General features: G+C 47.8%; 1 protein-coding gene across 5 annotated transcripts in view; it reads right to left on the bottom strand.

The window, feature by feature from the left end:
- Positions 1–1,326: 1,326 nt before the first annotated feature.
- Positions 1,327–12,933, bottom strand: part of CCPG1 (cell cycle progression 1) — a 33,821-nt gene continuing 22,214 nt past the window's right edge. For 3 of the 5 annotated variants that reach the window (XM_067471206.1, XM_060755828.2, XM_060755829.2), the window contains 4 exons: positions 12,517–12,795; positions 6,910–7,031; positions 4,755–6,142; positions 1,327–1,700 (listed from right to left, as the gene is read on the bottom strand). In XM_067471206.1, coding sequence (XP_067327307.1) covers positions 1,520–1,700; positions 4,755–6,142; positions 6,910–7,031; positions 12,517–12,795 — 1,970 coding nt within the window. In that variant the 3' untranslated portion in view covers positions 1,327–1,519. The remainder of the gene's footprint in view (positions 1,701–4,754; positions 6,143–6,909; positions 7,032–12,516; positions 12,796–12,933) is intronic. The other 2 variants (XM_060755830.2, XM_067471207.1) reach the window with 1 other exon arrangement.

Raw genomic sequence — 12,933 nt, 5'->3', positions numbered from 1 at the left:
AGAATGAAAGGAAGGAGAAGGAAGGGAAGTACAGAAAGGAAATTGTTCATCCGGAGAGCACTGTGAACCCAAACAAAGATGGATCGGGATCAAACTTGGGAGGAATCCTCAATATGCCCAAAGGTGAATTCTGGTGGAAATTGGGGGAAATTTGACGTTGGGAGCTGCTTGGATGTCCAGCTCACCTGGAACTGAACTGGGCTCGCCCCTTCCTTCCTTCCTTCCTTCCTTCCTTCCTTCCTTCCTTCCTTCCTTCCTTCCTTCCTTCCTTCCTTTCCTTCCCTTCCTTCCCTTCCCTTCCCTTCCCTTCCTTCCCTTCCTTCCCTTCCTTCCCTTCCTTCCTTCCTTCCTTCCTTTCCTTCCCTTCCTTCCCTTCCTTCCCTTCCTTCCCTTCCCTTCCTTCCCTTCCTTCCTTCCTTCCTTCCTTCCTTCCTTCGTCCCCAGCACACTCTGCTCCATTAGGGGTGGGGCTTACTGGAGCCCCTTGATGGCGGCACCCAAGGGGAGAGCTGAAGACGGAGGAAAAAGGGAAGGAGGAATGAGAGAAGGGAGGGAGGAAAGGAAAGCGAGAAGGAAAGAGGGGAAAGATGAGGGAAAAAGGGAGGGAGGAGAGGAGGAAGGGAAGGCATGAAGGGAGAAAATGGGGGAAGAGAGAAGGAAGGGAGAGAAGGAGGAGGGAGAGAGCCAAGGCTGACTCCAGGCCATTGCCGGCACAGGCTCCGCCACGTGGAGCTCTCTCCTGTGTGTGCGAGCGCGCGCGCAACCCACCCACCCCCAGTACGCATGCACAGTGGTATCTTCTCCTTTTTAAGGATTTGTAAGTTCTTTTTATTATTATTATTATTATTATTATTATTATTGATGGTCATACCTTGTATGGTGAGGAGTTTTGTTGCCAAATTTGGTGGGTATTGGCCCAGCGGTTCTTTTGTTTTTAAGCCACTCATTACGACATGAGCATTTATATATAGATAGATGATAGATAGATAGATAGATAGATAGATAGATTGATTGATTTGCCTAGTTTCCAGCAGACCTCACAACCTCTGAGGATGCTTGCCATAGGTGTGGGCAAAATGTCAGGAGAGAATGCTTCTGGAACATGGCTGGACAACCCGGGAAACTCACAACAACCCAGTCCTGTTTGTTGTTGTTTTAGCTAAGCTACTATGCAAAATGTTAACACGTTTTAAGCTGTATTAAAGCATCAATAGTTTCAAAACCCAAATCAAAACACCTGGAGGGAGGGCCGAAGTTGGCCCATGCCTGGCTTGTCTACATCGGAAGGGCCGGGAAGCGGAGAACACAAACACAAACAAAAGCGGCTGCTCACCCGGCCTGTTTATTATTGCCATCGTAGTTGCTGTGGTGCCCATTTCTCCGGAGTGAGGAGGGGGGTTTCCTTGGTGGTCAAAGGAAGGGTCAAGGGTGGCTTCGGCCCCTCTGGTGTCGTCTCTTCTCTCCCCCCAAAGGCAGCGGGGCTTCTCGTAAATCTCGTCAGAGGAGGAAGAGGAGTGGCTCAGTATTTTGGATGGAAGGGCATCTGGCCCACCTCGATCTCCAGGTTCGCCGTGTGCCGCCCCTCTTTCTGCCACCGGCTACCCTCCCGCTTCTGGCGCTGGGGATGATGAGGATGATGATGATGGGGATGATGGGCCTTCGGGGAGTTCCGCTCTTGCTGCGCCTTCTTGGCAGGGTGGCTGAAGCGAGAGCAAAACGGGGGCCAAGGAAGGGAAGAGAAACCCGTCACTCACAAAATGGACAACACATCTTCAAGACACTCGCCCCAACATAAGACAGATCGCATTTCAGTAATTGAGGCACCACTGACACAAATATATTACGATTCACCTGCCATTCTAAAACACACCAGATCTTTATTTACTCTGTGTGCATCCCATCTTTCTCTACCCCGAAGAGGACTCAAGGCGGCTTTACATATAGCAACAATTTGGACATGGGATCATGACTTAATGCAGGCGTCCCAAAACTACGGCCCGCGGGCCACTTCCAGCCCGCCAAGGGCAGTTATCCGGCCTGCGGAGGAGGAGGCTCACGCTATCCGTCAGGCCCGATGGGCAGCGTGAGCCAACCAAGGGCAGCTGCTCCACGTTGCCTACTCGCACGTAAAGCACCTCACGAGGTGCTTTATGTGCGAGTAGGCCGTGCGGGGCTGCTCCTCCCTTGGCTGGCTCATGTTATCTGTCAGGCCTGATGGGCAGTGTGAGCCAGCCAAGGGAGGCTGCCCCGGTGCTCCATGCAGTCATGCTGGCCACATGACCTTCGAGGTGTCTACGGACAACGCCGACTCTTCGACTTCGAAATGCAGATAAGCACCACACCCCAGAGTCAGACATGACTGGACTTCATGTCAGAGGAAAACCTTTAACTAGGAAAATTGTGGAAGATCCAGGGTGGGAATGTGTCCACAGGAGGGCGACTAAAATGATCAAGGGTCTGAAGAACAAGCCCTATGAGGAGCGGCTTAAGGAGCAGGACATGTTTAGCCTGAAGAAGAGACGGCTGAGAGGAGATATGATAGCCATGTATAAATATGTGAGAGGAAGCCACAGGGAGGAGGGAGCAGATCAAGGGTCTGGAGAACAAGCCCTATGAGGAGCGGCTTAAGGAGCTGGGCATGTTTAGCCTGAAGAAGAGACTGCTGAGAGGAGACATGATAGCCATGTATAAATATGTGAGAGGAAGCCACAGGGAGGAGGGAGCAGATCAAGGGTCTGGAGAACAAGCCCTATGAGGAGCGGCTTAAGGAGCTGGGCATGTTTAGCCTGAAGAAGAGACTGCTGAGAGGAGACATGATAGCCATGTATAAATATGTGAGAGGAAGCCACAGGGAGGAGGGAGCAGATCAAGGGTCTGGAGAACAAGCCCTATGAGGAGCGGCTTAAGGAGCTGGGCATGTTTAGCCTGAAGAAGAGAAGGCTGAGAGGAGACATGATAGCCATGTATAAATATGTGAGAGGAAGCCACAGGGAGGAGGGAGCAGATCAAGGGTCTGGAGAACAAGCCCTATGAGGAGCGGCTTAAGGAGCTGGGCATGTTTAGCCTGAAGAAGAGAAGGCTGAGAGGAGACATGATGAGGGCCATGTATAAATATGTGAGAGGAAGCCACAGGGAGGAGGGAGCAGATCAAGGGTCTGGAGAACAAGCCCTATGAGGAGCGGCTTAAGGAGCTGGGCATGTTTAGCCTGAAGAAGAGAAGGCTGAGAGGAGACATGAGAGCCATGTATAAATATGTGAGAGGAAGCCACAGGGAGGAGGGAGCAGATCAAGGGTCTGGAGAACAAGCCCTATGAGGAGCGGCTTAAGGAGCTGGGCATGTTTAGCCTGAAGAAGAGAAGGCTGAGAGGAGACATGAGAGCCATGTATAAATACGTGAGAGGAAGCCACAGGGAGGAGGGAGCAGATCAAGGGTCTGGAGAACAAGCCCTATGAGGAGCGGCTTAAGGAGCTGGGCATGTTTAGCCTGAAGAAGAGAAGGCTGAGAGGAGACATGAGAGCCATGTATAAATACGTGAGAGGAAGCCACAGGGAGGAGGAGGGAGCAAGCTTCCTTTCTGCTTCCCTGGAGACTAGGATGCGAAACAATGGCTTCAAACTACAAGAAAGGAGATTCCGTCTGAACATGAGGAAGAACTTCCTGAGTGTGAGAGCCGTTCAGCAGTGAAACTCTCTGCCCCGGAGTGTGGTGGAGGCTCCTTCTTTGGGAGCTTTTAAACAGAAGTTGGGTGGCCATCTGTCAGGGGTGATTTGAATGCAATATTCCTGCTTCTTGGCAGAATGGGGTTGGACTGGATGATGGCCCAGGAGGTCTCTTGGTCTTTGATTCTATGATTCTAGGGGAGAAAGAACTCTTGTCTGTTGGAGGTAGGTAGGAATGTTTCAATTGGCCACCTTGATGACCATTTCATAGCCTGGCCGTTTTTAGGGAGAATCCTTTGTTGAGAGGTGGTTAGCTGGCCCTGATTGTTTCTTGTCTGGAGTTCCCCTGTGTTTGAGTGTTTACAGTTATAATTTGAGAGTTTTTTAAATACTGGTAGCCAGGTTTTGTTCAGACTAGAAACAGGAAGATTTCCCATTCTCTGCTCCTGGAATTACTGCCTAAAGAGGGATAGAAAGAACCCCCCTCCCTCTCCTTAAGGGCCCTTCCACACCGCAAAATAAGATATCTGCAATGTGCAGAGGGATCCCACAAACCTCTGCGGCCAGTGGTCTGTGGAAGTCAGAATTGAATCGGTTGAAGGTACTGCACATCCCATCATCCATTGTCCATACTCTCCCAAACGTACTGTTTTTGTGATTAATCACTATGCTTTAATTGGGTGCAATTTGTAACAATTAAAATACAAACTGCATATCAGATATTTACGTTATGGGTTGTTGTAGGTTTTTCCGGGCTATATGGCCATGTTCTAGGGGCATTTTCTCCTGATGTTTCGCCTGCATCTATGGCAAGCATCCTCAGGATGCTTGCCATAGATGCAGGCGAAACGTCAGGAGAAAATGCCTCTAGAACATGGCCATATAGCCTGGGAAAACCTACAACAACCCAGTGATTCCGGCCATGAAAACCTTCGGCAATACATTTACGTTATGATTCATAACAGTTGTGAAATTACAGTTCTAAAGTGAAAATAATGAAAATAATTTTACGGTTGGGGGTCACCCTAACATGAGGAACTAACGGTATTTAGGGGTCACGGCTTTAGAAAGGTTGCCTTCCCAGCCCCACTGACCTGTCTCCGTGGTGCTCCGGAGCGGGTTCGTAGTGGAAGTAGTACTGGTAGATGTAGGTGTCCAGGTCCCCGAAGGCTCCTGCGCCGCCGCGGTACTCCTCCATGTCCTGCAGGTAGTCCTTGACGTCGTTGACAAAGTCGGCAAAGAGCATCTGGTCGTGGATGAAGACGCCGTTGCGGAAGAAGCGTCCCAGGAAGGCCTCCAACTCTCTCCAGTGGCGGAAGCCGCCCACCTCCTGCTGCAGGAACTTGTGCATCAGCTGGTGGAACTCGTCGGCCCGGATGGGGCCGAGGACGCGGTCAAAGAGCCCCGCAAACTCCTGCCGGGCGCAGTCGAAGATACCCAGGCAACCCTTGGGGGGCGGGAGGGGGCCCTTGCGCTCGCCGCTGGGGCTCCCGGGGCACTTCTTGCCTCCGTGGCCCCCGGGGGCCCTCTGCTGTTGTTGCTGCGGAGGCTCGTGGTGGCGGCCTTTGCGGGCCTCGCGCCGCTTCTCTCCGTGCCTCCGCTTCCCCTCGGAGGCGGCGCCGGCGTCGGTCCTGGTGGAGTCCTTGAACTGCCGGAAGGTGGACTTGACCGAGTCGGAAAACCTCCTCAGGTTCTCCTTGACGGCCTCCTTGGCCCGCTTGATCTTCTCCTTGTGGTGCCGCACAAAGGCCTTGGTGGAGTTCTTCATGGCGTCAAAGGTCTCCTTGACGGAGCCGAAGAAGGACGACTTGGGCGGCGGTGACGGGGACTTCTTCTTGGCATTGCGCCGGTCCTTGGGCTCCAATGGCGGCTGGGGCTGCTGTTGGGCTTGCCCCTTGGCTTCGACGTAGAGCTTCTCCCACAGGTCTGAGCGCTGCTCCTCAAAGCGCAGCCGCTTCTCCAGCTCGGCCAGCCTCCCCTTCAGCCGCTCCGTCTCCGCGTCCTGCTCTTTTTGCGGAGTCTCGGCGGCGCTCATGCGCTCCACTTCCTCGCGCAGAGCCAGGGCCGCCCGGCGCTCCTTGTCCAGCTCCTGGCGCAGCATCTGGGCCTCGGCCAGCAGCGCCGCCTTCTGCCGCACGAAGCCCTGCGCCCGGCGCTGCTCCTCTTCCAGGTGCGCCTTCAGCCTCTGAGTCTCGGAGGGAGCGGCCTCGGGGCGCTTCCCCTCTTCCTCTTCCTCCTCCTCCTCCAGCAGCCGGATCCGCTCCCGCAGCTTGCGCAGCTCTTCCTGCAGCGAGGCCAGGGCCGCCTCCTCCTTCTCCAGCGACTCCCGCAAGCGGAGGTTCTCCGAGGACAGGAGCAGCTTCTGGGACTCAAAGGCCGCCTTCTCGGCCTCGGTGGCTCGTAGGCAAGCGGCCAGGCCTTCCTGCAGGGGCAGAGCAGGAGGAGGAGGAGGAGGAGGTGGGAGGGAGGCCGTGGCCCGGCCCTGGAAGGGGTTGCAAAGAGGTAGGGAGGGCGGAAGGGAGAGATGGAGGCACACTGTGGCCCCTTCCACCTTCCCACAGAGATTGGGGAGCACCCCCCCACCTCCAGGAGAGATCGGGGAGCACCTCCCCGCAGAGATCGGGGAGCACCCCCCCCACCTCCAGGAGAGATCGGGGAGCACCCCCACCACCACCTCCAGGAGAGATCGGGGAGCACCTCCCCACAGAGATCGGGGAGTACCCCCCCACCACCTCCAGGAGAGATTGGGGAGCACCTCCCCGCAGAGATCGGGGAGCACCCCCACCACCTCCAGGAGAGATCGGGGAGCACCCCTCCCCCACCTCCAGGAGAGATCGGGGAGCACCTCCCGCAGAGATCAGGGAGCACCCCCCCACACACCTCCAGGAGAGATCAGGGAGCACCCCCCCACCTCCAGGGGAGATCGGGGAGCACTTCCCCGCAGAGATCGGGGAGCACCCCCCCCCCACCTCCAGGAGAGATCGGGGAGCACCTCCCGTAGAGATCGGGGAGCACCCACCACCACCTCCAGGGGAGATCGGGGAGCACTTCCCCGCAGAGATCGGGGAGCACCCCCCCCCCACCTCCAGGAGAGATTGGGGAGCACCCCCCCCCCACCTCCAGGAGAGATCGGGGAGCACCTCCCCGCAGAGATTGGGGAGCACCTCCTAGAGATCTATAGGGCAAGCAGCAAGGCGGTACAGAGACCGAGGGCCCCCAACACAAGCCCCGGCACAGACTTCCCTTTACCTGGCATCCGGCTTGGCTTCCTTGCTCCTGCTGGCAGTGGATCAGGTCCTCCTTCACGTCCTTCAGTTCGTCCAAGTGGGTCTTCTCAACCAGCTGCTGGCGGCTCTGGATCTGAATGGTGCCTTCAAAGAGAAAAGTTCCATCTTGCTTCCAGTGTCATCAGTTGGGAGCCCCCCCCCCCCCCCCCCGCCAATGTTTTGGGTTCTATGGCTGTAAGGAAGGGCCCCAAGTCTACTCTCACATCTAATAATAATATTATAATGTAATGCAACATAATATTACTAATAATAATATGATATTATTATATATTTATATTACATGTAATATCTAATAATATTGCAATATAATGGTATAGTACAATACGGGCCAGAGTGAAGAGAGAGGGGGCCAGAAGACAGTTCCACCTTGTCTCCTGTGCTATGCTCATAATATAATATAATATAATATAATATAATATAATATAATATAATATAATACTATTACTAATAATACGATATTATAATTATATATATTATTACATCTAATATTACTAATAATATTGCAATATAATGGTATAGTACAATATGGGCCAGAGTGAAGAGAGAGGGGCCCAGAAGACAGTTCCACCTTGTCTCCTGTGGTATGCTCATAATATAATATAATATAATATAATATAATATAATATAATAATGTAATACAATATAATACTATTACTAATAATATTACTAGTAATATTGCAATATAATGGTATAGTACAATATGGGCCAGAGTGAAGAGAGAGGGGCCCAGAAGACAGTTCCACCTTGTCTCCTGTGGTATGCTCATAATATAATATAATATAATATAATATAATATAATATAATATAATATAATAATGTAATACAATATAATACTATTACTAATAATATTACTAGTAATATTGCAATATAATGGTATAGTACAATATGGGCCAGAGTGAAGAGAGAGGGGCCCAGAAGACAGTTCCACCTTGTCTCCTGTGGTATGCTCATTATATAATATAATATAATATAATATAATATAATATAATATAATATAATATACTATAATATAATATAATAATGTAATACAATATAATACTATTACTAATAATATTACTAGTAATATTGCAATATAATGGTATAGTACAATACGGGCCAGAGTGAAGAGAGAGGGGGCCAGAAGACAGTTCCACCTTGTCTCCTGTGCTATCCTCATAATATAATATAATAATAATATAATATAATACAATATATAATTATATTATTATAATGTAATATAATATAATACTACTACTAATGATATATTATAATTCTATATTTATATTACATGTAATATTACTAATAATATTACAGTATAATGATATAGTACAATATGGGCCAGAGTGAAGAGAGAGGGGCCCAGAAGACAGTTCCACCTTGCCTCCTGTGCTATCCTCATAATATAATATAATATAATATAATATAATATAATATAATATAATATAATATAATATAATATAATATAATATAATACAATACAATATAATATTATATTATAATGTAATACAATATAATACTATTACTAATAATGTATTATTATGTTGCGGAACATACATTACCCGAGATCATTTAGAGCACAATCAGATAGGAATGAGACGGAGACAGCAATTGATTTCAGGCGTTTTACTATCAAGGTTGATAGGGCGTTCAGAAAGCAATATCTGAAGCGCACTGGAAGTCAGACAGGCTACAATTATTTATCGCAGAAATCCACTGGTGCGGGCATGCGCAGAAATGTCTTGACATTTACACAAAATAATCATTAACAGAGGTCCTTTATGTATTGTTTTCCCATTTGCCTTTAGTCCTTCATCAAGATGACGTGTGTGATTTCTTCATATATGCTTTAATCATACTTATTCAAAGTAATTCCTAGAATTGATAGAATACATCTGAATTGGCCTGCTATTTACATCACCGGAACAGCAGATGGCGCTGACCTTTTGATGTTCCAGCCTTAGATTACTAATAATATATTATAATTATATATATATATATTTACATGTAATATTACTAATAATTTTACAATATAAAGGTATAGTATAATATAGTAATATTTAATACTGGCATTATATTTTGTTAGGGATGGTCATTGGAGGGCCTATATATATGTGTGTGTGTGTGTGTGTGTGTGTGTGTATATATATATATATATATATAAACAACAGCAGTTATCTTTGAGATTTAGAACCGGACTGCAGAAGTGTATTATTATTATTATTATTATTATTATTATTATTATTATTATTACTGCCAGCAGACTCTATCACAACAATTATTATTATTATTATTATTATTATTATTATTATTACTGCCAGCAGACTCTATCACAACAATTATTATTATTATTATTATTATTATTATTATTATTTTACTGACACAAAAGCACAGTATGTCACAGCAAACGAGATCTCTATGCTGGATTTCATATTATTATTATTTTGTACTTATTATTATTATTATTTCATATTATTATTATTATTATTATTATTATTATTATTATTGCCACCACTCAAAAACCAAACTTGTACACACATGCGCATGCGCATGCCAACACGCAGACACATGCACCCAGTGCAGGCAAGTGCCCGGGGGCCACTCCACCCACACAAAAAGGCCAGGCCACTCACCTTCAAGGATCCCTAAAGAGCAAAAGAAGGGAGAGGGGTCAGTCCTGCTCTGAGGCCAGGGTCTACTCCAGCAGAAAGGGCCACTCCACCCCTCCGGGCCCCAACGGACAAAATGGAACAAGAGGGGGCCAGGACCTTGACATTTGGGAGTTGTAGTTGCTGGGATTTATAGTTCACCTACAATCAAAGAGCATTCTGAACTCCACCAATGATGGAACTGAATCAAACTTGGCAAACAGAACTCCCAACTCCCAATAGAAAATACTGGAAGGGTTTGGTGGGCACTGACCTTGAGTTTTGGGACTTGTAGTTTACCTACATCCAGAGAGAACTGTAGACTCAAACAATGATGGATCTGGACCAAACTTGGCCCGAAGTCTCAGTATGCCCAAATGTAAACAGTAGTAGAGTTTGGGGAAAATAGACCATGACATTTGGGAGTTGTAGTTGCTGGGATTTATAGTTCACCTACAATCAGAGCATTCTGAACTCCACCAACGATGGAACTGAATCAAACTTGGCACACAGAATTCCCATGACCAGCAGAAAATACTGGAAGGGATTGGTGGGCACTGACCTTGAATTTTAGGAGTTGTAGTTTACCTACATGCAGAGAGAACTGTAGACTCAAACAATGATGGACCTCGACCAAACTTGGCACAAATTCTCAATATGCCCAAATGTGAACACTGGTGGAGTTTGGGGGAAATAGACCTAGACATTTGGGAGTTGTAGTTGCTGGGATGTATAGTTCACCTACAGTCAAAGAGCATTCTGAACTTCACCAACTATGGAACTGAATCAAACTTGGCACACAGAATTCCCATGATGAACAGAAAATACTGGAAGGGTTTGGTGGGCACTGACCTTCAGTTTTGGGAGTTGTAGTTTACCTACATCCAGAGAGAACTGTAGACTCAAGCAATGATGGATCTGGACCAAACTTGGCATGAATTCTCAGTATGCCCAAATGTAAACACTAGTAGAGTTTGAGGGAAATAGACCTTGACATTTGGGAGTTATAGCTGCTGGAATTTATAGTTCACCTACAATCAAAGAGCATTCTGAACTCCACCAACGATGGAACTGACTCAAACTTGGCATGAATTCTCAGTATGCCCAAATGTAAACACTAGTAGACTTTGGGGGAAATAGACCTTGACATTTGGGAGTTGTAGTTGCTGGGATTTATAGTTCACCTACAATCAAAGAGCATTCTGAACTCCACCAACGATGGAACTGAATCAAACTTGGCACACAGAACTCCCATCACCAACAGAAAATACTGGAAGGGTTTGGTGGGCACTGACCTTGAGTTTTGGGAGTTGTAGTTTACCTACATCCAGAGAGAACTGTAGACTCAAACAATGATGGATCTGGACCAAACTTGGCACAAATTCTCAGTATGCCCAAATGTCAACTCTGGTGGAGTTTGGGGAAAATAGACCTTGACATTTGGGAGTTGTAGTTGCTGGGATTTATAGTTCACCTACAATCACAGAGCATTCTGAACCCCACCAACGATGGAACTGAATCAAACTTGACACGAATTCTCAGTATACCCAAATGTAAACACTAGTAGAGTTTGGGGGAAATAGACCTAGACATTTGGGAGTTGTAGTTGCTGGGATGTATAGTTCACCTACAATCAAAGAGCATTCTGAACTCGACCAACGATGGAAATGACTCAAACTTGGCATGAATTCTCAGTATGCCCAAATGTAAACACTAGTAGAGTTTGGGGGAAATAGACCTAGACATTTGGGAGTTGTAGTTGCTGGGATGTATAGTTCACCTACAATCAAAGAGCATTCTGAACTCGACCAACGATGGAAATGACTCAAACTTGGCATGAATTCTCAGTATGCCCAAATGTAAACACTAGTAGAGTTTGGGGGAAATAGACCTTGACATTTGGGAGTTGTAGCTGCTGGGATTTATAGGTCACCTACAATCAAAGAGCATTCTGAACTCCACCAACGATGGAACTGAATCAAACTTGGCACGAATTCTCAGTATGCCCAAATGTAAACACTAGTAGAGTTTGAGGGAAATAGATCTTGACATTCGGGAGTTGTAGTTGCTGGGATTTATAGTTCACCTACAATCAAAGAGCATTCTGAACTCGACCAACGATAGAACTGACTCAAACTTGGCACGAATTCTCAGTATGCCCAAATGTAAACACTAGTAGAGTTTGGGGGAAATAGACCTTGACATTTGGGAGTTGTAGTTGCTGGGATGTATAGTTCACCTACAATCAAAGAGCATTCTGAACTCCACCAACGATGGAACTGAATCAAACTTGGCACGAATTCTCAGTATGCCCAAATGTAAACACTAGTAGAGTTTGGGGGAAATAGACCTTGACATTTGGGAGTTGTAGTTGCTGGGATGTATAGTTCACCTACAATCAAAGAGCATTCTGAACTCCACCAACGATGGAACTGAATCAAACTTGGCACGAATTCTCAGTATGCCCAAATGTAAACACTAGTAGAGTTTGAGGGAAATAGATCTTGACATTTGGGAGTTGTAGTTGCTGGGATTTATAGTTCACCTACAATCAAAGAGCATTCTGAACTCGACCAACGATAGAACTGACTCAAACTTGGCACGAATTCTCAGTATGCCCAAATGTAAACACTAGTAGAGTTTGGGGGAAATAGACCTTGACATTTGGGAGTTGTAGTTGCTGGGATGTATAGTTCACCTACAATCAAAGAGCATTCTGAACTCCACCAACGATGGAAATGAATCAAACTTGGCACACAGAACCTCAATGACTAACAGAAAATACTGTGTTTTCTGGTGGTCTTTGGTGACCCCTCTGACACCCCCTTGCGACCCCTCCAGGGGTCCTGACCCCCACGTTGAGAAGCACTGGCCTAGGTATTCTGGGTTATATGGCGGTGTGGAAGGGCCCAGGGAGGAAAGGACTGACCGGGGCCGGGACTCACCGTAGAAGTGCCCGAAGCCCATGCTGACGGCCACCAGGAGGGCCAGGAGGATGCACCGGTTGAGGCCGCTGCCTCCAACGAAGGGGGTCCTGCGGGAGGGGGGCTGCGGCTCCACTTCCGGTTCGCAAAGCGGTGGCGGCAACGGCGCAGCGGTGTCCTCCGACTCCGAAGTGGAGAGGGGCCTCTTTTTGGCCCGGCGACGCCTCAAGGCAGGGCTGGAGCGTGGGCCACCCTCGTCGCTGCTGGACTCCTGCGGAGGGGGAGGGGGAGGGGGGAAGGCTGGAAGGCAAGCAGAAGGACCCCCGTCCGTCAGGGATTCCTTCAACCTGGAGCCGAGTTTCTCAGCTCAGACCTCTATGTAGTATTAAAGTGGCTGGCACAACCTGGGGATCACAACCAGACATAGTGAAGACATCA

The sequence above is a fragment of the Anolis sagrei genome, chromosome 9 (assembly GCF_037176765.1).
Source record: "Anolis sagrei isolate rAnoSag1 chromosome 9, rAnoSag1.mat, whole genome shotgun sequence".
Lineage (NCBI taxonomy): Eukaryota > Metazoa > Chordata > Lepidosauria > Squamata > Dactyloidae > Anolis > Anolis sagrei.
The sequence above is the reverse complement of the archived record's forward strand: the minus strand, read 5'-3'. Positions and strand labels throughout refer to the sequence as shown.